Source organism: Scyliorhinus torazame, chromosome 22, assembly GCF_047496885.1.
Source record: "Scyliorhinus torazame isolate Kashiwa2021f chromosome 22, sScyTor2.1, whole genome shotgun sequence".
NCBI lineage: Eukaryota > Metazoa > Chordata > Chondrichthyes > Carcharhiniformes > Scyliorhinidae > Scyliorhinus > Scyliorhinus torazame.
In genome coordinates, this window is record NC_092728.1 from 104,131,049 (window position 1) to 104,152,143 (window position 21,095).

The 21,095-nt window shown below is 51.1% G+C and overlaps 1 protein-coding gene across 1 annotated transcript in view; it reads right to left on the minus strand.

Moving 5' to 3' along the window:
* The window catches only part of LOC140398867 (uncharacterized), a 144,412-nt gene that overhangs the window by 42,556 nt on the left and 80,761 nt on the right, over positions 1–21,095 (minus strand). Inside the window, exons 23-27 of the mRNA XM_072487809.1 lie at positions 15,498–15,582; positions 14,156–14,217; positions 10,418–13,048; positions 7,854–7,921; positions 3,919–4,057 (exon numbers count right to left, since the gene is read on the minus strand). Of these exons, the coding sequence (XP_072343910.1) occupies positions 3,919–4,057; positions 7,854–7,921; positions 10,418–13,048; positions 14,156–14,217; positions 15,498–15,582 (2,985 nt within the window). The remainder of the gene's footprint in view (positions 1–3,918; positions 4,058–7,853; positions 7,922–10,417; positions 13,049–14,155; positions 14,218–15,497; positions 15,583–21,095) is intronic.

The window sequence follows — 21,095 nt, forward strand, 5'->3', positions numbered from 1 at the left end:
CCGGCTTTTAACCCTTATTGTACCTAATACATATCATACAACATATCCAAAATTCCTACATTCATCACATAGGCATATAAAGGGCTGACTGGGTGGCAGATTTCCTTCCCGAAAGAGTGAACGTTTTTACTCAAATGGGTCGTTTCATGATCATCATTACTGACAGTAGATTTTGTATTCTGGATTTTTATAATTTTATCTTAATTAGTTGAATTTAAATTCCCCAACAGCCACGGCGGGATTTGAACTCCAGTCTCATAATCATTCCCCAAGGCCTCTGGATTATTAGTCCACTCATGTAACTGCTCGGATATCCTTTGATTGTCCCTTTGATGTGGACAGGCCCCAGAACAAGGCCCTGGGGGTTTGTCGGTGCGAATAGGTGTGTGGATGGAATCTTGCAAATTATTCATCTTTCAAGGCCACAGGGGAGGACTGACATTTTATGATGGGTAGATCGCAGTGAGTCAGTGTATTGAAAATTTAGAGTACGCAATTCTATTTGTCCAATTAAGGGGCAATTTAGTGTGTCCAATCCACCTATCCTGCACATCCTTTTGGGTCGTGGGGGTGAGACCCACACAGACACAGGGAGTGTGTGCAAACTGAGCAGGGCCAGTGACCCAGAGCCGGGATCGAACCCGGGTCCTCGGCGCCCAGAGGCAGCAGTGCTAACCACTGCGCCAGCCGAAGTCATTGTATTGATACATAAATGGCTGCACGCAAAGAGCAGATTGGAAGGTGACATCTGTCAAAAAGAATACGACCTATGCCGATATAAAATTAACACCTGCACAGGAGTGTGCGAAGGCTTCTGGCAGCTCGGGAACTGGCTTCGGCTGTAGGATTTGATTGGCAGAACAATCAGGATGCATAATACAGAAAGTGTCAGGGATGTGAAATGGAAGACCAGGGCAACGCTCCAGCAACAAAAAAAGGTTGGAAAAAATTTGCAGAATCACTGACATCAGACGTTAGCTCAGGCCCACTCCAGGGTGGGTGGAATCGCAGGTAAAAAGGCACAAAACTTGGCTCTGTACAACTGTATTATGCTTAAATATTTAATTATCTTATACTTCACCGGCAGCACGTTAGCACGGTGGTTAGCACTGTTGCTTCACAGCGCCAGGGACTCGGATTCGATTCCCGGCTTGGGTCACTGTCTGTGCAGAGTCTACACGTTCTCCCAGTGTCTGCGTGGGTTCCCTCCGGGTGTTCCGGTTTCCTCCCACAAGTCCCGAAAGACGGGCTGTTTGGTGAATTGGACATTCTGAATTCTCCCTCAGTGTACCCAAACAGGCGCCGGAGTGTGGTGACGAGGGGATTTTCACAGTAACTTCATTGCAGTGTAATGTAAGCCCACTTGTGACACTAATAAAGATTATATAAAGAACAAAGAAAGAAAAGTACAGCACAGGAACAGGCCCTTCGGCCCTCCAAGCCCGTGCTGACCATGCTGCCCGACTAAACTACAATCTTCTACACTTCCTGGGTCCATATCCCTCTATTCCCATCCTATTCATGTATTTGTCAAGATGCCCCTTAAATGTCACTATTGTCCCTGCTTCCACCACCTCCTCCGGTAGCGAGTTCCAGGCACCCACTAACCTGTGTTTAAAAAAAAAAAAACTTGCCTCCTACATCTACTCTAAACCTTGCCCCTCGCACCTTAAACCTATGCCCCCTAGTAATTGACCCATCTACCCTGGGGAAAAGCCTCTGACTATCCACTCTGTCTATGCCCCTCATAATTTTATAGACCTCTATCAGGTTGCCCCTCAAACTCCGTTGTTCCAGTGAGAACAATCCGATTTTATTCAACCGCTCCTCATAGCTAATGCCCTCCATACCAGGCAACATTCTGGTAAATCTCTTCTGCACCCTCTCTAAAGCCTCCACATCCTTCTGGTAGTGTGGCGACCAGAATTGAACACTATACTCCAAGTGTGGCCTAACTAAGGTTCTATACAGCAGCAACAGGACTTGCCAATTCTTATACTCAATGCCCCGGCCAATGAAGGCAAGCAATGCCGTATGCCTTCTTGACTACCTTCTCCACCTGTGTTGCCCCTTTCAGTGACCTGTGGACCTGTACACCTAGATCTCTCTGACTTTCAATACTCTTGAGAAATATATAAATATTCTACCTGTAAATGTTGTTTATTTGGAGGGATAACTTACAAGGCCAACCATTCTGTAACAGGGCAGTCAAGGATCAGCAGTGTGGGGCTGAAATGCAGCTGCACATTGGAGGAAGTTGAACACACAGTGTATTTGGAACCTGCTGTGATCTTTGGGGACCATGGGGAATAGAGCACTTAATAGACACCAATAGGAATTAATTGGTCAGGCCTTTTCAGTTTTATTGGTATTGCATTCCTCATTTTGGCATCTGCTAGAGTACATTTTCTTGCATTCATGGTGATGGGCACTAGCGCCGATTCTTGTTGAGTAACCCAGTCACCGTTACTGCTCCTCATGAAACAGGTCAATAAGCGAGGCCTCGATCACCGAACACAAATGGGTGCCAGAGTAAAACAGCCCCAGCATCAGGCCAGAAAGGGCTAGTTGTTAAGCCAACGTACAGATGCTGCCCATACTCCAGTCCAAACAGAACCCGAGGCAGGATCAAGCCACTCCACCAGTATAACACCAGGCTCATATTTCTGAAGAAACTTTATCAGGGCCGGGATCTTCCCTTCTGGGGACTAAGTCCCCACGCCGGCGGGAAAACCGGCGCCAAAAACTCCGGCGTCAACGGACCACCAAGGTGAGGAATTCTCACCCGTCTAGGGGGCTAGGTTGACGCCGGAGGGCCGCCCTGAGTTCGCGCATGCACGGAACCGCTGGCATTCTCACGCATGCGGGGGGGTTCTCTTCTCCACGCCTGCCCCCAGGCAATTTGGCAAGCCCTACAGGGGTCCGGGGCGGAAGGAAGTGCCCCCACAGAACAAGCCCGCCCGCAGATCGGTGGACCCCGATCGCGGGCCAGGCCACCGTGGGGGTCGGATCCCCCCCGTGCCTTCCCAAGGACCGCCCCCGCCGACTTACCTGCCAGGTCCCACCGGTATGCGAGTTGAGTGATTCACGCCGGCGGGACTGGCCAAAAACGGATGGCCGCTCAGCCCATCGGGGCCCAGAGAATTGCCGGAGAAACCGCTGCCAACGGCCCCCGACCGGCGTGGTGGCGATTCTGCCCCCGCCCGAAAAACGGCGCCGGAGAATACGGCAGCCGGCTTCGTGGCGAGATTCGCGCCTCCCCCCCGGGGATTCTCCAACCCGGCGGGAGCTCAGAGAATCCCACCTCAGGAGTCCAGAAATGTGGTCACTGCTGTAACGCAGGCAGCCAATTTGTGCACTGCAAGCTCACACTCAGCAATACCCAGATAAATGATTTCATAATGTTGGTCCCCTTGCTTTTCTTTCAAATAGTACCACATCTAATAGTACCACATCTAATCAAGGGTGGATCTCAATTTAATGTCTCATCAGACAGACGGAGCTTTCGACAGTATGCAGACACACACACTCCACAGCCTTCTGATTCAAATGTGAGAGTGTTACCCATTGAGCTAGGGCTGACATTTCAGGACATTTCCCCTTGGGAATCTACCCCTCAGCTGTAACAGGAAAACAGGATCCAACAATTCATTGCTTTTGATCCGGGCTATCAACAGGGTTCAGAACCCGGTTTGTATCAGAAACCTTCCCACTTTCACCCTAGCTACAAGCCTGGACTCTGCTCATGGTCTTATTAAGCAACTACGTGCCGAGGATGGGGAGCGACAAATTTTGTTGCTTTCAAACACAAATCAGTCCATTTTGGGGGGCGGCTCCCTTGTCGGAGCAATTCCCGGGCCGGGAATACCACATCTCCCGAAGACCACCATTCCAAAAATAAATTCTGTGAGAACTCACCAGCAGCCTCAGTTGATCCAAAGCTCATCTGTCCAAACGGATTCCTGGAGCTTGCGTCGACGCTCAGCTTCCTTCCCAGTCCGCTAAAAAATCCACCCCCAGAGGTCTGGGCACCAAAAACTGTCCCCGCACTGCCAGGCTGTGGAGAAAACATATTGTGAAAAGTCAGCAATAAGTCCTGCCTTTAGTTTCTGGCAAACATTATTGCAGCAGATCTAGCAGCAACAACTGGTATTTGTGAAGCATCTTTAACATTGCAAAACGTCATACGGTGCGCGACAGGCCGGTTAATTAGACACAATTTGACACAGAGCCCTACAAGGAGTAATTCAGACCAGTGATCGAAAGCTTTGTCAGAGGCGTGTTGCGAGGGGTCATCTCAAAGGGGAGGGAGAGGTGAGGGAGGAGATTCCAGAACGTGAGGCCCAGGCCGCTGGGGCAGAACCACCGACGGTGGATCAAAGAAAATCAGGGGTGTTTCCCCGAGGCCAGAATTGCAGCAGCGCAGAGCTGCTGGAGGTTACAGAGGTAGGGAAGGCATTGAGGGATTCGGTGAGAATCTTAAATTCGAGGCGAGACCAGGAGCCAGTGTACTCCGGATTAACGCGCGGGCGGTGCTTGGAGTGAAATAGCTTTGTGGGCAGCGGAGCGTTCGATGAAGTGAACCATAAAGAGACTGCCATCAAAGACCCTACTTTAGAAGGACCTTTCACAGCACATGCTGTCAGCATCTCCAGCACAGCAGCTGAGGGTAAAACACATCAGTGGGCGTAACCCAAAACAAGTAGGTTTCACATGTGCTTGAGACAAAGGAAAGAGCCAACCAAATCACCTCCGAGCTGCTCATCACAATCGTTACATCATTACGGTGTAAAAGGAGGCCATTTGGCCCCTTCGTGCCTGCACCACCTCTCCCAATCCTTAGTGCCATTCCCCGGCCTATCCCCCGAACCCCTGCAAATGGTTTCTAACAGGTTATGTGCTGTGCTACTTTAGGCTGCAGTTTCACACACGCTGCAGCTAACTTGAGTCAGAGTTGAGTAAAGGACACAGGAACGGCAGACAACCATTCAGCCCCTCCAGCCTCTTCCGCCACTCAATGAGATCATAGTTAGCAGACAGGTACAGCACAATTAGGCAATCTAACAGCATGTCATCATTTATTGAGGGGGAATGGATTACAGGGGTAAGGAAGTTATGCGTCAGGGTGTTGGTGAGAGCACATCTGGAGTTGTGTGTACAGAACTAGTCTCCTTATTTGAGGAAAGATGTAAATATGTTGGAAGCAGTTCAGAGAAGCTTTACTAGACTGTTACTAGAAATGGATGAGTTATCTTATGAGGAAAGGTTGGAGGGATTGGATTTGTATCCATTGGTGTTTGGAAGAGTCACAGGCGACTTGATCAAAACCTTTAAGATCCGGAGAGGTATTGACCGGGGGGGGGGAATGTGGAGAGGATGTTCAGTCTTGTGGGAGAATCCAGAACTAGGGGTCACTGTTTAAAATTATGGACTCACTCATTTATGACAGATGAGGATAATTCTCTGGAACTCTTCCTCAATGGGCAGTTGAAGCAGGAAAATATTTTTATGGCAGAGCTCGGTAGATTCTTGAATAACAAGGGGTGAAAGGTTAACGGGGTGGGCAGGAATGTGGGGTTGAGGTTACAATCTGGTCAGTCGTGACCGCATTGAATGGCAGAGCAGGCTCGAGGGGCCGAGTGGCCTGGTTCTGTTCCGGATTCACATGTGACTGGGCTGTCCCATAACACCATTCCCACAGTGGTGGAACGTTTAATGGCATTGCCTGGTGAATCGCCGCTGCACGGACTCGGGACTTAACACATCCTTCCTAAGTTGCGTCACACAGAGCTGAATGCAGCACTCCAAATGGAGTTTAATCAGAGTTATATAAAACTGTAATGTAACTTATACCCCTTTGCATTCCAGACACGCTGAAACAGAGGCCAAGATTCAATTAGTTTTTGAAAATATCTTTTGTATCTGTCCATGAGCTTTTTAGGATTCTGGACTCGGAACAGTAAATTTCTCAGTAGTCCCTAGCCACTCGCCATTTCGGAAATACTCTCATCTATTAATATCTTGGGTCCAAAGTGAATGACCTCACACTTCCCCACATTGAGCTTAATCTGTCGCGGCCACTTGACGGGTTTCTACCCTCAACCTTACTATTTACTGTGGCACCTAACTAGATGTCAGCGACAAACCTGGACACATGGTTTTCTCTTCTTTCAGCCCATGTCATTTATAAATAGTGAAAAGCTGAGGCGCCCCGGTACAGATCCCCGAGGGATACCACCTGTCACATCTGGACAATGGGCGACAGGAAGTAGCTCGAGTATGCGTGTGGTGGCAGGTATCAGGAACACCTGCCCCATCGCTCCACTCTTTCCTCTCAATGTGTGAGAAAATACAAAGATCATGAAAAGCGCAGGGCGTTTGGTAGCAGCAGAAATGTGTTTATCAGCTGTCTTCACCGATGGGACCAGAGTATTACTGAGTAATTCAAACAGACTGGACAAAGGCCATAAAATATAAACCGTAAATGCTGGGAAAGCACTCAGCTAGTCAGATAGCATCCAGCAGCAAGAGACAGAGAGAGCCGAATGTTTTAGTTTGATAAGCTTTCATCAGAACTGGAAGGAGTTTGAAATTAAAAGTAGGAAATTGGGAGGTGGATATATCGAAACATAAGGCGGAGATTCTCAAACTGTAGATCGCAACCCCGTTGGGGCCCTGAGTCAATCATTTCAGGACACAAGCTCAGAGGTAGTAATGGTCGAATGGCTAATCAAGATTTTCCCTGGACGCACTTGCAATGGAGGTGGTAACTTGAACATGCGCCATGGCAAATGTCCCATGGTGGGACAGTGCTGGAATCAGCCTCGAGGGTCCACTATACACCACCAGGACGTTCAAAACTATCGTGGACAAAACATCTGCCCACTGCTCAACACTGCCCAACAAAGTGGGGAAGAAAAGCAGTGACACAGGGAAGGGTCTGTGATAGGGTGGAAGCAGGGGTACAGGAGTAACAAAAGTGATGATGGTGCAATTGTGGTAATGGGGTCACGAAATAAATAAAAGATGGATCAAGAGGACGTGCAAATGGTCACAGGATAGCAGCGGGGGAGGGAATCCCAGAAAATACAGCAATAATCAAACAGCTCCCACTGTCCTGAAATGTGGTGGAGAAAGATGGGCAGACACAATTTGCACAAGGTATGAGCGGCCTTTGCTATGTTGAAACTATAGGAGCTGTGACAAAGATGAAGAGGAGATTTAGAACAGGTGACTAACAAGAGGAACTGATTCCAATGGCAGGAGGATTGGGAATCAGAGAAGCATCGCTCTATTGACGTTACACAGGAGCACAGCCATGGGACTATGCCACACAGGCCATACAAGCCGAGCGCAAGCAGTGGTCCCTTTACGACGGGCACATTCCTGGCCGTACAGCATTCCTCAAAGGTCTGAATAGTACAAGAAAACAGCGCCGGGAAATTGGAGGGAATGTTGCAGCGGAGACAGATGGAGATATTCAGCAGAAGAATCGGAGAAGAATGATTGAATTTTTATGGAATGCAGTGTATGGATAAATACCGGAAATGGAAAGAGTTTGCAAAGCAATGGGGACAAACAAGGGCGGGGAAAGAAGCTGGGACTAACTGGAAAAGTTCAAAGCCAACACAGACACAGTGGGTGAAATTACACCCTTTTGTTCAATAAGACGCCACTCTAGGAGAAACCTGGTCGCAATTGCGATGGCAGAACAAAGCAGAGATTCTCAAGTATTGCCATTCTGTTGTGCCATTTCTTACACATTTTGCAATCCTACGGGGGGGGGGGATGGGAAGTGACAATTTCTGGTGACAATCCGAATGGCAATGCTGTGGACAGTTATGGGATCTTACCTGACCAAACATATTGCTGGCAGTCGCAGGCTGACCAAACACAGAACCTGTCATAGAGCCACCAAAACCTGCAAAGGATAAAAAGGGAACAACATTTATGAGGTGCAGCCCATCTCACCAATCCAAAAGTCAGTGCACTGCACCAAACTTCGCAAAAACTGAATTCGGAATATGACCACTACTGGTCAAAGCTCACTACCTTTCATCCACTTGAAGATAAATATGTACCAATGTTCAAAAGAATGAGCTTATTTATTGCATTATTCCCTTTCAAAAAAAGGCACTTGCGTATATAGAATCTTACAGTGCTGAATCTCAGAATTGCTATAGCGTAGGAGGCAATTCTGCCCGCTGTGTCAGTACTTGCCCTCTGAATGACCAATGCACCAAGTGCCATTCCCCCATCTTCTTCTCACAGCCCCGCACATTCTTCCTTTTCAGATAATAATCCTTTCCCCTCCGGAATATTCCACTGAACCTGCCTCCATCACACTCTCGCCCTCAACATTTGAGATCCCAACCACTGCCCGTCTGAAAACATTTCTCCTCAGCTTTTCATGCACTAAATAGTCTGTTTCAGCTGCACGCGGAAAAATACTTTTCACTGTACCTTGGTACACGTGTCAATAAACAAATCCAATCCAATTAGGTACATTTTGGTTCTTGCATCTATGGTCTCACTTGTTTTTTTTAATACTTCTAATTGAAACCATCTGCTCCTGGTGGTTTGTCTGTCTTAAGTTCCATTATTTTCCCCGATACTTAAAAAAAACCCATACAAAATCCACTCCGGTCTGCCCTATAGTTTCCGTACCATCTCACTACATGGTTATAACAGATGTAAAGTAACCATTAAAAAAAAACAAAGTGTCATTTTCTGATCATTCTTTCAGGTCTCCATTTCCAGAAACCCACAGGCCCAACTGTCCGGTGAAATTTGTGTTCAGTGTGCAATGGGCCAACACGGTACCATCTAGGTTGCTACTTGGTCATGCCATGCACAGATTATTGAGTACATTGCCTGAGGCCATTCTCTTCATGGTTCAATTACTCCAATCAGTAGTGGCAATGCCACTCAAATAAATGGACTCATGTGCACAGACACATGAATGAAATGAAATGAAAATTGCTTATTGTCACAAGTGGGCTTCAAATGAAGTTACTGTGAAAAGCCCCTAGTCGCCACATTCCAGCGCCTGTTAGCAGGGAGGCTGGTACGGGAATTGAACCGTGCTGCTGGCTGACTTGGTCTGCTTTCAAAGCCAGCAATTTAGCCGTGCTAGACAGCCCCATCAGTGAACTGCAGTGAAATAGTAATTTATACCAGTAATAGGGAGATAGGTAATCACAGGATCATAGTTCACAAAGGACCAGAGGAATCTCCCTTAGAGAGAGAGGCACAATTAATCACCGCTAGCTCAAGGGACACCACTTTGTATTTAGCACGGGGCAAGGCAAGGAGGCAGGCCTTCATGAACTACCAAAGCCCATATGGGGTCGAACCCATGATGTTTGCCTTAACCTGTACCATACAAAAACTATCTAGCCAACAGATCCCTATGCATCAATACAAAAGAACAAACATGACCACTTTGACTATTAACTGACCCTGAATATTTGACCACTGAGCGTGTGCTACCATGGCTCTTTTATTCATCGTGATGGGCATATACTGGACATGCACACTTCTCCAGACTGTAAATTAGCCATTTAATTGGCAGTACTTTGTTAGAGGTCCGGAGGTTATTTTACATGGCATTCAGACCTTTCACCGATTTGGTTAACCATGCAATTAACAAACACCATCATTAATGGTTTAAATGTTTGTCTCCTCGGTTTTTCTGGAGGACCTTGTTGTGTGCAAGTTGTTTGCGTTTTTGCCTGCTTGCAAAACTAACTCATAGGCCCTGCGGCACAGCGGGGCACCCCGTGAAGACAGGAGCAGGAGGAGGCTGTTCAGCACCTCGGGTCAGCCCACCCCACGCCCCCGGCTTAGCCCACCCCACGCCCCCGGCTCAACCCACCCCACGCCCCCGGCTCAGCCCCCCCCACCCCCCCCCCACCTCAGTCCACCCCACGCCCCCGGCTCAGCCCACCCCACCCCCCCCACCTCAGCCCACCCCACGCCCCCCACCTCAGCCCACCCCACGCCCCCGGCTCAGCCCACCCCACGCCCCCGGGTCAGTCCATCATCCCCGCCCCCACCCGGGTTAGTCCATTAACACCCCCCCCCCCCCCCGGGTCAGTCCAGCACCCCCCCCCCGGGTCAGTCCACCATCACACCCCCCACCCCCCCCCCCCCCGGGTCAGTCCATCATACAAATCAGATTACAGAGGATCTGGATTTTTATTTACCTACCCAAACCCTTACGCAACAATAATCTATCGCTGTCTGTTTGGAGATTTTCAACTGACCCCCCAAATCTTAACAAGTTTGGAGGAGATGGCGGGGGGAAGCAAGTGATTTCTTGATTCCCATCACCCTCTGATAAATACAAAAGTTTGACTTCATTAAAAACCTAAAAAAAGTGGGCATCAAGCTTAGGGTCAAAACACAGTCTTACTTGATGGTTGCACAAAGCTGAATCCAGGCGAGGTGACTCCAGATCCGAAGGCCACGTTTTGCCCAAAACCAGCATTCTGTCCGAATGCTGGGGCGGTAGGTTGTCCGAACACCCCCCCGCTGCCGGCAGGTGATTGTCCAAAAGGGAACGCGACATTGGCGGCGGTTCCATTGAAGTGGCCACTACTTGACATTGGTGCAGCGGCAGACGTGGGCTGTGCAAAGGATGGCGTGGGTCCAAACGTGGGCTGCCTGAAACTGAAGGGCTGCTGCCCAAAGCCCCTGTCAGGCGGCTGACCAAAGGTGGGTTTGGTGGAGCTGTCTACGAGTGGAGAGGTGCCAATGCCACTGGAGCCTTGCACAAGGCTGGGTGCGGAGGTCGATGCCGCCGGCTGCCCAAACACTGGCACTGCGCTCGGGACTACAGGCTGACCAAACAGGGACGTGGTGGAATCAACGTGGGATGGAACTGGCGTTGACACGGGGGCTTGAGTAGCTCCAAAAGGCGGAGGGGTGGAGGCCACGCTGCTGTCTGGTGGTGTTGTAGGCAGAGGGAGATTGGTTATTTTAGCGGCTGTCCCTGAAACTGGTGGAACTACCACCACTCCCGGTACAGCTTGGGTGGCAGAGTGAGTGGGTGTTATAGAGACAGATGCCACAGGGGTGGCTCCTGCCCCGGAAGTTCTTAACATCGATTCTTTTGGGCTGGGTGTCACAGCTGGTTTCTCAGCGAGGCTGGTGACAGAGATTATATTGGAGGCTGCCACCTCCTCTTCGGAAGTGGATAGCTTTGTAGCGTCAGCGATTGAGGAGCTGGTGGAGATCGGCGATACAATGAGGGATGCATCTTGGAAAGAGCTTACAGCAGCGAGGGCGGCAGCAATCTGTTCAGCAGTGGTCGGCTGCTCTTGCTTCGAAACAAAGTCAAGTTTGCTCCCTCTTGATTGTAAGCTGCCTTTTGAACTTGAAATTTCTATGGCAGCTGCAGAACCAGAGGAAAATGGTACTCCAGTTGGTTTGGGAATGATGGTGTCGACTGAGGATACTGCTGATACTTCTGCGGAAACTGATTTTCCCAGTTGAAAGGCACTCCCAAAGGGCGAGATGGCAGGAGACGTCGATGTTTTGGCCATTGGTGCAAAGATAAAATTATCCTGTGAAGGTCTATCCAACTTGGGGGCACTTTCAGATTGACTGACAACAAGTCCTGAGAAGCTGCCAATCGTGACACCTGTTTCAGCCTGTGGCGGAACCTCGGTCCCGGGCTGCGGTGGGGCCACGGGCTGCGGTGGAGCCACGGGCTGCGGTGGAGCCACGGGCTGCGGTGGAGCCACGGGCTGCGGTGGAGCCACGGGCTGCGGTGGAGCCACGGGCTGCGGTGGAGCCACGGGCTGCGGTGGAGCCACGGGCTGCGGTGGAGCCACGGGCTGCGGTGGAGCCACGGGCTGCGGTGGAGCCACGGGCTGCGGTGGAGCCACGGGCTGCGGTGGAGCCACGGGCTGCGGTGGAGCCACGGGCTGCGGTGGAGCCACGGGCTGCGGTGGAGCCACGGGCTGCGGTGGAGCCACGGGCTGCGGTGGAGCCACGGGCTGCGGTGGAGCCACGGGCTGCGGTGGAGCCACGGGCTGCGGTGGAGCCACGGGCTGCAGTGGAGCCACGGGCTGCGGTGGAGCCACGAGCTGCGGTGGAGCCACGAGCTGCGGTGGAGTCACGAGCTGCGGTGGAGTCACGAGCTGCGGTGGAGTCACGGGCTGCGGTGGAGTCACGAGCTGCAGTGGAGCCGCGAACCCGGGCTGCGACGGAGCCGCGAACCCGGGCTGCGACGGAGCCGCGTGCCAGGAATGTGACGGAGCCACGGGCCAGGAATGCGACGGAGCCACGGGCCAGGAATGCGACGGAGCCACGGGCCAGGAATGCGACGGAACCTCGAGCCTGGGCTGCGGCGGAGCCACGGGCCCAGGTTGAGGCGGAGGCACGGGCTCAAGCTGTGGTGGAGCCACGGGCCCAGGCTGCGGCGGCGCCACGGGCACAGGTTGCGGTGGAGCCACGGGCACAGGTTGCGGTGGAGCCACGGGCACAGGTTGCGGTGGAGCCACGGGCACAGGTTGCGGTGGAGCCACGGGCACAGGTTGCGGTGGAGCCACGGGTGCAGGTTGCGGCGGCGCCACGGGCGCAGGTTGCGTTGGAGCCACGGGTGCAGGTTGCGGCGGAGCCACGGGTGCAGGTTGCGTTGGAGCCACGGGTGCAGGTTGCGGCGGAGCCACGGGCCCAAGCTGCGGTGGAGCTTCAGCTCTAGGTGGGTAAAGCTCAGCTATGGAAGTCCGAGACTCCGGTTTGGATGTCTGGCGTTCGGGTCTAGATTGCTGGTCCTCAGGCTTGCTTGCTGCTGCAGGGACAGCAGGCTCAGGAAGTGCCCCGGTTGCACTTGGCTTGCCAGCTGGTTGCATCTCTGTACACGAGGTTCCAGGAGGACAGATGGTTTCGCCTGTAATTGCAGACTCAGATACAGAAGCAGAACTAGACTTTGAACTCCTGTACGAAAGGGGGACATCAGCTCCCAGTCCAACGGGGGCTGCTTTATTGGATAATCCAAAGCTGGAGCGAATGGCATCTTTTGCACTTCCAGGATATCCTGAGGAACAGAAGAAGGGGTTCAGCATGAGTCAAAATAAACTAAGGATGGACCAAAAATAAACAAGAAATAAATTGTTATAAAACAGGAAGTATAAGTGGATGGGTTAAAAAGTGAGAGAAACTATGAAAAATGAGTAGAACAGCTTGTACAACAGTGCACTTAATATGCAGAATAAAACAGAGGAAATGCCCCGATAGTAGTTAAACGAAAGTGGGAGGGGGAGAGAGAGAGCTGGAGGCTGGGTTATGGGAGGAAGGCTTGAGGAGGGTGAATGGGTCGTCTTTGTGAGCCAGTCCGAGTCTCATTCAATGAAAGGGAGTCCATAGGGCGCATATGACGGTGGCCAGAATGGGCAGGTTCTTTGAGGAGGTGGAGGATAGGTGTGGGCCGTGTGCGATGGTTTGGGCCCGCGAATCATGTTCACATGTTTTGGGGCTGCCCAAGTTGCAGGGATTATGGCGGGGGTTCGCTGGCGTGATGGCAGAGGCACTGGGGGGGGTCCACTTTGCCGCCCTGGAAGATTTACACGGTACACAATACCCAAACTATCTATCAGGAAAGGATGGACAGGCTGCAGATCTTTTCTCGCAATGGGAACACTCAAGCGTGACCTAATACAGTCCTTCGCAACTCTTAAAGGGTGCGAGTGAGCAGACATTTCTGCTCATGGGGAATGTGCTAAGCTAATGGCTGTGAACTGAAGACGGTCATTCATAAATAAATCCCCTGAATTCAGGAAAACATTCTTTACCCAAAGAATGGGGAAAGTGTGGACCAGGCTACCACAGGGAGGAATGAGGGGATTGGAATACATGCAATTAAGGGGAAACTGGGTAAACATGAAGAGAAGAGAAGAGAGTGGATGGATTGTGTTGATAGAGTTAGATTAAATGGGATTGGAGAAGGCTCGAGTGGAGCATAACTATCACATGGGCTGGTTGGACCAATGGCCTGGCTGTATTCTATGCTAAATGTGCTCTCGGCAGTCCCAGGAAAGTGTACAAAGAGTCCAGTGAGCTCTCAATTCTGAAGACATTTCAGAAAACCCTTACTAAATTTGCTGCCTTGACACAAATGGAAGACATAGACCAGCCCAGGGCTTACCTTGTGCTTTGGCACTGAGTGCATGCAATGATGAAGTGCTAGGAGGCGTGAAACGGAACCCACTGCAAGAAAAGAAAAAAGAAAAACACACCGTAAGAGAGAGCAGCCTGATCTTGATTAGCACACAACACATAAGGGAGTGGTGGGAAGGGGCCGTGACACACACACACGGTGGTGCAGGAGACCAGCGAATCTCACACACATGCTTTGGTCTTGCCCCAAGCTTGTTACGTCTCCTTTTTTGACCCAATGTCGGGGATTAATTCAGCTGCAGCCGTGCCCGTTGGTGGCCATTTTGGGGGACTCCAGCTCGCCGGTGCTTCAGGCAGGGTCGGCGGCGAACGTCTCAACCTTCACTTCGCTGAGAGCCCGCAGGCGAGTTAATAATAATAATAATCTTTATTAGTGTCACAAGTAGGCTTACATCGCCACGGCAATGAAGGTACCATGAGTTCAGTTTGAGTGGAGCTCACCGGTGCCGTCTAAGGCCTCCGTGTGGTTGGGGGACCTGCTGGAACTTCTACGCCTAGAGAAGATCAGGTAATTCCATGAGGGGGTTGGTGGAAGGCTTCTACTTGGGGTTTCTTCTTTTTTTAAAATAAATTTTCTTTTTTGGGGGGAGAGGCAGCAAGGTGGAACGGTGGTTCGCACTGCTGCCTCACGGCGCCAAGGTCCCAGGTTCGATCCTGGCCCTGGGTCACTGTCCGTGTGGAGTTTGCAACCCCCCCCCCCCCCCCCCCCCCCCCCGTGTCTGTGTGGGTTTCGCCCCCACAACCCAAAGATGTGCAGTGTAGGTGGATTGGCCACGCTAAATTGCCCCTTAATTGGAAAAAATTAATTGGTACTGTAAAATTTTTTTTAAAAAATAAATAAATTTAGAGTGCAAAATTCTTTTTTTCCCAATTCAGGGGCAATTTAGCGTGGCCAATCCACCTAGCCTGCACATCTTTTGGGTTGTGGGGGTGAGACCCACGCAGACACGGGGAGAATGTGCTAACTCCACACGGGTAGTCACCCAGGGCAGGGATCGAACCTGGGACCTTGGCGCCGTGAGGCAGCAGTGCTAACCACTGAGCCACCCAGAGGTGGCTACTTTTCATTTCCGTTTTCAGGGAACTGGTTACCGGCAGCTGTTTGGGGGGGGGGGGTTTGGTGTTGGTTGTATTGTTGTGTTTGTTCTAATGAAAATTTTGTTTGGCTCAAAATATATATATTTTTTTTAAAACGTAGACTGTGACCAAATCCCAGTCAGTCGGCGTCTTTGCCCAAGGTTAACTGAATTCCCTGTCCAGGTGCAACTTCAATTTAAGATGTATATCCTGCAAGATTAATAGTCACTCACGTCGAGGCGCCTGGAAATGAGGAGATTTTGTGGAGCTGCTCGCCGGGGACTCCAACAGTGAGGTGGTCAGATTTTGGCACAACTCCTGCCGTAAAAGAGAAATCAAATTGTTAATGGCCGACTTCACAAAACGCAGAAAACAAAGGTGGTTCAGGCAGCCCGTTGCAGATAGTATAAAATTGTCGGGATAAGTCAGAAATGCTTTAAAAGGTATCCCACAAACCATGGATAAAAGGAATAATAACAGGAAAGCTGCAACCCAGGTGTGTGTGATAGGAATCGAAGGAATAGGAGTAAACTATTTACATATTCAAATCTGCTCCGCCATTTAATACGATCTTCTAGCTCAACTCAACCTCCCCGCACAATCCCCATACCCCCCCTCTTGTGCCCAAGATTCATCTTGAATATACTCGATGACGGAGCATTCACATCTCTCTGGGGTAAAGAACTTCAAAAATTCACAACCCTTCAACAAGACAATTCTCAAGCTCTTGATTTTGGGGAAACATCTGCCAGCCGCCAGTCTGTCAAGCCCTTTGAGAGTTTCAATGAGATCACCTCTCATTATTCTGAATCCCAGGTAATATAGGCATAATCCATTTAATTTCTCTCGTAGGACAATCCCCGTGTCCCAGCAATCAGCCTTGAGCAGTACAGTAAAAGGACATTTCTCCGGGGATTTTACAAAATGTCAAGATCGCAAGAAACTGCAGAGCGTGTCTACTATGTACGTACTGTGTACGTTCCCCTGGCCGCAGAAAAATACTTTTCACTGTACTTTGGTAAATGTGACAATAAATATCAATCAATCAAATGTCTTTTTTCAGTAATCCACAAGTTCCGTACTCCCAAATGACTATTTTTTTAAAATATAAATTTAGAGTATCCAATTATTTTTTTTCCAATTAAGGGGCAATTTAGCGTGGTCAATTCACCTACACCGCACATCTTTGGGTTTTGGGGGTGAGACCCACGCAGACACGGGGAGAATGTGCAAACTCCACATGGACAGTGACCCAGGGCAGAGATCGAACATGGGGTCTCAGCGCCGTGAAGCAGTAGTGTTAACCGCTGCGCCACCATACCACCTATACCAAATGACTATTAGCCATTAGTCTCGTGAATCATTGTTGCACTCCTTCTAAAGCAAACATGTAAGGAGACCAAAACTGTGCACAGTACTCCAGCTATGGTCTGTGTATTTGCAGCAAGGTATGGTTAACACTTGCACTCCAAGCCTTTTGTAACGAAAGCTAGCATACTATTTGCCTTCCTGCTCATTGTCTGTCCCTGCATGTTCACTTTGGAATGTTGGCACAGGGCACTCGGTTCCTCGGAGTGTCAGCGTTTTCCCAGTCTGTGATTTAAAAATATTGTGCTTGACTACATTTCCTTCTGAAGTGGATAACTTTGCATTTCTCCACATTGTATTTTTTATCTCCCATGGTCTTGCCCACCGGCTGATCTACATCCTTTTGCAATCTCTTTCTGATGGGAAAGCAGTGATCCAGGCTGACGTGGGGTACTGCTTTGTAAATAAATAGACCAGCTGTTCAGGAGAAGCAGCGTCGCACTCAGCCATAGATGAACGAACTGCTTTTGTCAGTGATGATCGAGTGTGCACTCCTGGCAAACATCCTGCTCTCCAAATGTTGCAGTATCGTTACACAGGCATCTATCTCTCTGTACCATCGAGCAGGTATGGGAGGACGTGGGTTGAATTAAACAGGCAAGTTTTGCCGTGAATGACTTCCGGTTGCGGTGATGCACTGCTAAGCCGCACGTTTCGGCAGCTCCCGTTCTAACGGACTTTTGGGCTCTTATCGGGAGCCCCAACGGAATTTTTTTTTGACCTAACCCAGTGTGGGGTGACGAAGGAAGGAGTCCCCCCGGGTGTGTATGGAAAGGAGCGGCGGTAGTGGCCAGATTGCGAAGGATCCTTTGGAGCAGCGGCAGAGAAGAGAAGGGAGAAGCAAGATGGCAGTGGATGGAGCCCAGATAGAATGGGGCCCGGACCAGCAGGAGTTTCTCCGACGATGTGTGGAGGAGCTTAAGAAAGAGGTGCTGGCGCCGATGCTACTGGCAATCGAGGGACTGAAGGAAACACAAAAGGTCCAGGCGATGGAGCTCCGTGGAGTGAAGGCAAAGGCAGCCGAGAATGAAGATGAGATACAGGGCCTGGTGGTAAAAACGGAGACACACGAGGCACTACACAAGAGGTGCATAGAAAGGCTGGAAGCCCTGGAGAACAGCTCGAGGAGGAAAAACCTACGGATTCTAGGTCTCCCCGAAGGAGCAGAGGGAGCTGATGTTGGGGCTTATGTGAGCGCGATGCTCCACACGCTAATGGGAGCTGAGGCCCCAACGGGGCCCCTGGAAGTGGAGGGAGCGTACCGGGTCCTCGTGAGAAGACCAAAGGCAGGTGAAATACCAAGAGCAATAGTGGTGAAGTTCCATCGCTACATGGACAGAGAGATGGTCCTGAGCTGGGCCAAGAAGGCACGGAGTAGCAAATGGGAGAATGCGGTGATACAGGTGTATCAGGACTGGAGTGCGGAGGTGGCGAGAAGGAGGGCGAGCTTTAACCGGGCCAAGGCGGTGCTCCATAGGAAGAAAATAAAATTTGGGATGCTGCAGCCGGCGCGATTGTGGGTCATGCATCAGGGCAAGCACCACTACTTTGAGACGGCGGATGAGGCATGGACATTCATCCAAGAGGAGAAACTGGACTAGATTTGAGAGTTTAATGTTTGGAGAGAAGCAGCGAGGTGGTGATACAGGAATGTAAAGTGGGGAAAGGGGAGGGCTATTGTACAGCAATGTTGGACGGGGAATTTCTCTCCCCCCGATGGGGGGGGGGGGACACACAAAGAAATGTGGGCGCCGGTGGAAAAAGGGATAGGGAAGGGGAATGAGGGAACTGAGCCATAGGGGACGGGGCCGAGAGGAAAGCGCGGGTATTTTCCCACGCTATGGAAATTATAGCGGGAAAACGGGCGCAGGAAGGAAGGGAGCCCCACACGTAGGGAGGTCAAAGAGTGAACGGGGGAAGCCGAGGTCAGCCAGAGTTAGCTGACTTCCGGAAGCAATATGGGGGGAGTAACCAAGCTAGAGGGGGAGCTGGTAAGAGATGAGGTGACCGGGGCGGGAAGGCGCTGCCTGGGGGACAGACGGGTGCGCGGGACCTGGATGGGGAGATGGCCTAAAAAAGGGGATGGCTAGTCGACGAGGGGGGTGAATGGCCCCCAATCCGGCTGATCACGTGGAATGTGAGAGGTTTAAATGGGCTGATTAAGAGGGCATGGGTGTTTGCACACTTAAAGAGACTCGAGGCGGACGTAGTCATGCTCCAGGAGACGCACCTGAAGGTGGCGGATCAGGTTAGATTAAGAAAAGGATGGGTGGGACAGGTATTCCACTCAGGGTTGGACGCGAAAAACAGAGGGGTGGCAATATTGGTGGGGAAACGTGTGTCATTCGAGGCTAAGAATATAGTGGTGGACAGTGGGGGCAGATATGTGATGGCGAGTGGCAGACTGCAGGGAGAGGCGGTTGTGCTGGTGAATGTATACGCCCCGAACTGGGATGACGCGGGATTCATGAAGCGAATGCTGGGACGTATCCCGGACCTGGAGGTGGGAAGCTTGGTAATGGGGGGGGGATTTTAACACAGTGCTGGATCCAGGGCTAGACCGGTCCAGATCCAGGACCGAAGGGGAAACAAGACGGCAAAGAGAGAGAGAGATTAGTGGGGGAAATTTTGAGGGTGGATAAAAAATATGCGGAGGCCCCAGACGAAGGGCTATACAGAGAAAGACGAAGACTAGAGACGGAGTTTGACCTGCTGACCACGGGAAAGGCAGAGGCACAGTGGAGGAAGGCACAAGGGATGCAATATGAGTATGGGGAAAAGGCGAGCCGGTAGTTGGCCCACCAACTTCGGAAGAGGATGGTGGCGAGAGAGATCGGGGGAGTTAGGGACGAAACGGGAAATATGGAGCAGAGAGCAGGAAAAGTGAACGAGGTGTTCAAGACCTTTTAGGAGAGGCTATATAAGTCCCAACCCCCGGGGGGAAAAGAAGGAATGTTACACTTTCTGGACCAGCTATTGTTCCCGAAGGTGAAGGGGCAGGAGGTGGCAGGTCTGGGGGACGCCAATCGAGGTGGATGAGGTGATTAAAGGACTGGGGAACATGCAGGCAGGGAAGGCCCCGGGACCAGATGGGTTTCCGGTGGAATTCTACAGGAAGTATATGGATCTGTTGGCCCCGCTCTTGGCGAGAACCTTTAATTAGGCTAAGGAAAGGGGGATGCTACCCCCGACAATGTCGGAGGCGACAATATCGCTAATCCTGAAACGAGATAAAGACCCGCTGCAATGCGGGTCATACAGGCCTATCTCACTCCTAAATGTAGATGCCAAACTGCTGGCAAAAGTGATGGCGACAAGGATAGAGGATTGCGTCCCAGGGGTGGTGCATGACGACCAGACAGGGTTTGTAAAGGGGAGACAACTGAATGTTAATGTACGAAGGTTGCTGGGGGGTGATGACGCTCGCACCGGAGGGGGATGCAGAGAAGGCATTCGATAGGGTGGAGTGGGACTATCTGTGGGAGGTGCTGAAGAGGTTTGGGTTCGGTGAAGGGTTTATTAGATGGGTCAGACTCTTATATGGGGCCCCGGTGGCAAGCGTAGTCACAAACCGGCAAAGATCGGGGTATTTTCGGCTACATAGGGGTACAAGACAAGGGTGTCCCCTGTCCCCGTTACTGTTCGCGTTGGCAATTGAACCACTGGCGATAGCGCTGAGGGATTCTAAGAAGTGGAGGGGGGTGCTCAGAGGGGGAGAGGAGCACCGAGTGTCGCTCTATGCAGATGATCTACTGCTATACGTTGCGGACCCGGTAGAGGGGATGCCAGAAGTAATGCAGATACTTAGGGAGTTTGGAGAGTTCTCAGGATACAAACTAAATATGGGGAAGAGCGAGCTTTTTGTAATGCACCCCGGGGAACAGGGCAGGGGGATAGATGCTCTGCCGCTGAGGAGAGTGGAAAGGAACTTCCCATACCTGGGGATCCAGGTGGCCAGGAACTGGGGAACCCTGCATAGACTTAACCTGACGCGACTGGTGGAGCAGATGGAGGAGGACTTTAAGAGGTGGGATATGGTGCCGCTATCGCTGGCGGGCAGAGTGCAGGCAGTTAAAATGGTGGTCCTCCCGACGTTTCTTTTCGTGTTTCAGTGCCTCCCCATTCTGATCACAAGGCCTTTTTTTAAAAAATAGACAGGAGCATTACGAGCTTTGTGTGGGCAGGAAAGACCCCGAGAGTAAAGAGGGGGTTCCTGCAGCGTAGTAGGGACAGAGGGGGGCTGGCGCTGCCGAGTTTGAGCGACTACTACTGGGCCGCCAATGTGTCGATGGTCTGTAAGTGGATGAGGGAGGAAGAGGGAGCAGCGTGGAAGAAGCTGGAGATGGCGTCCTGTAAGGGAACGAGCCTAAAAGCGCTGGTGACGGCGCCGCTGCCGTTCTCCCCGAAAAGGTACACCACAAACCCAGTGGCGGTGGCAACCTTGAGGATCTGGGGGCAGTGGA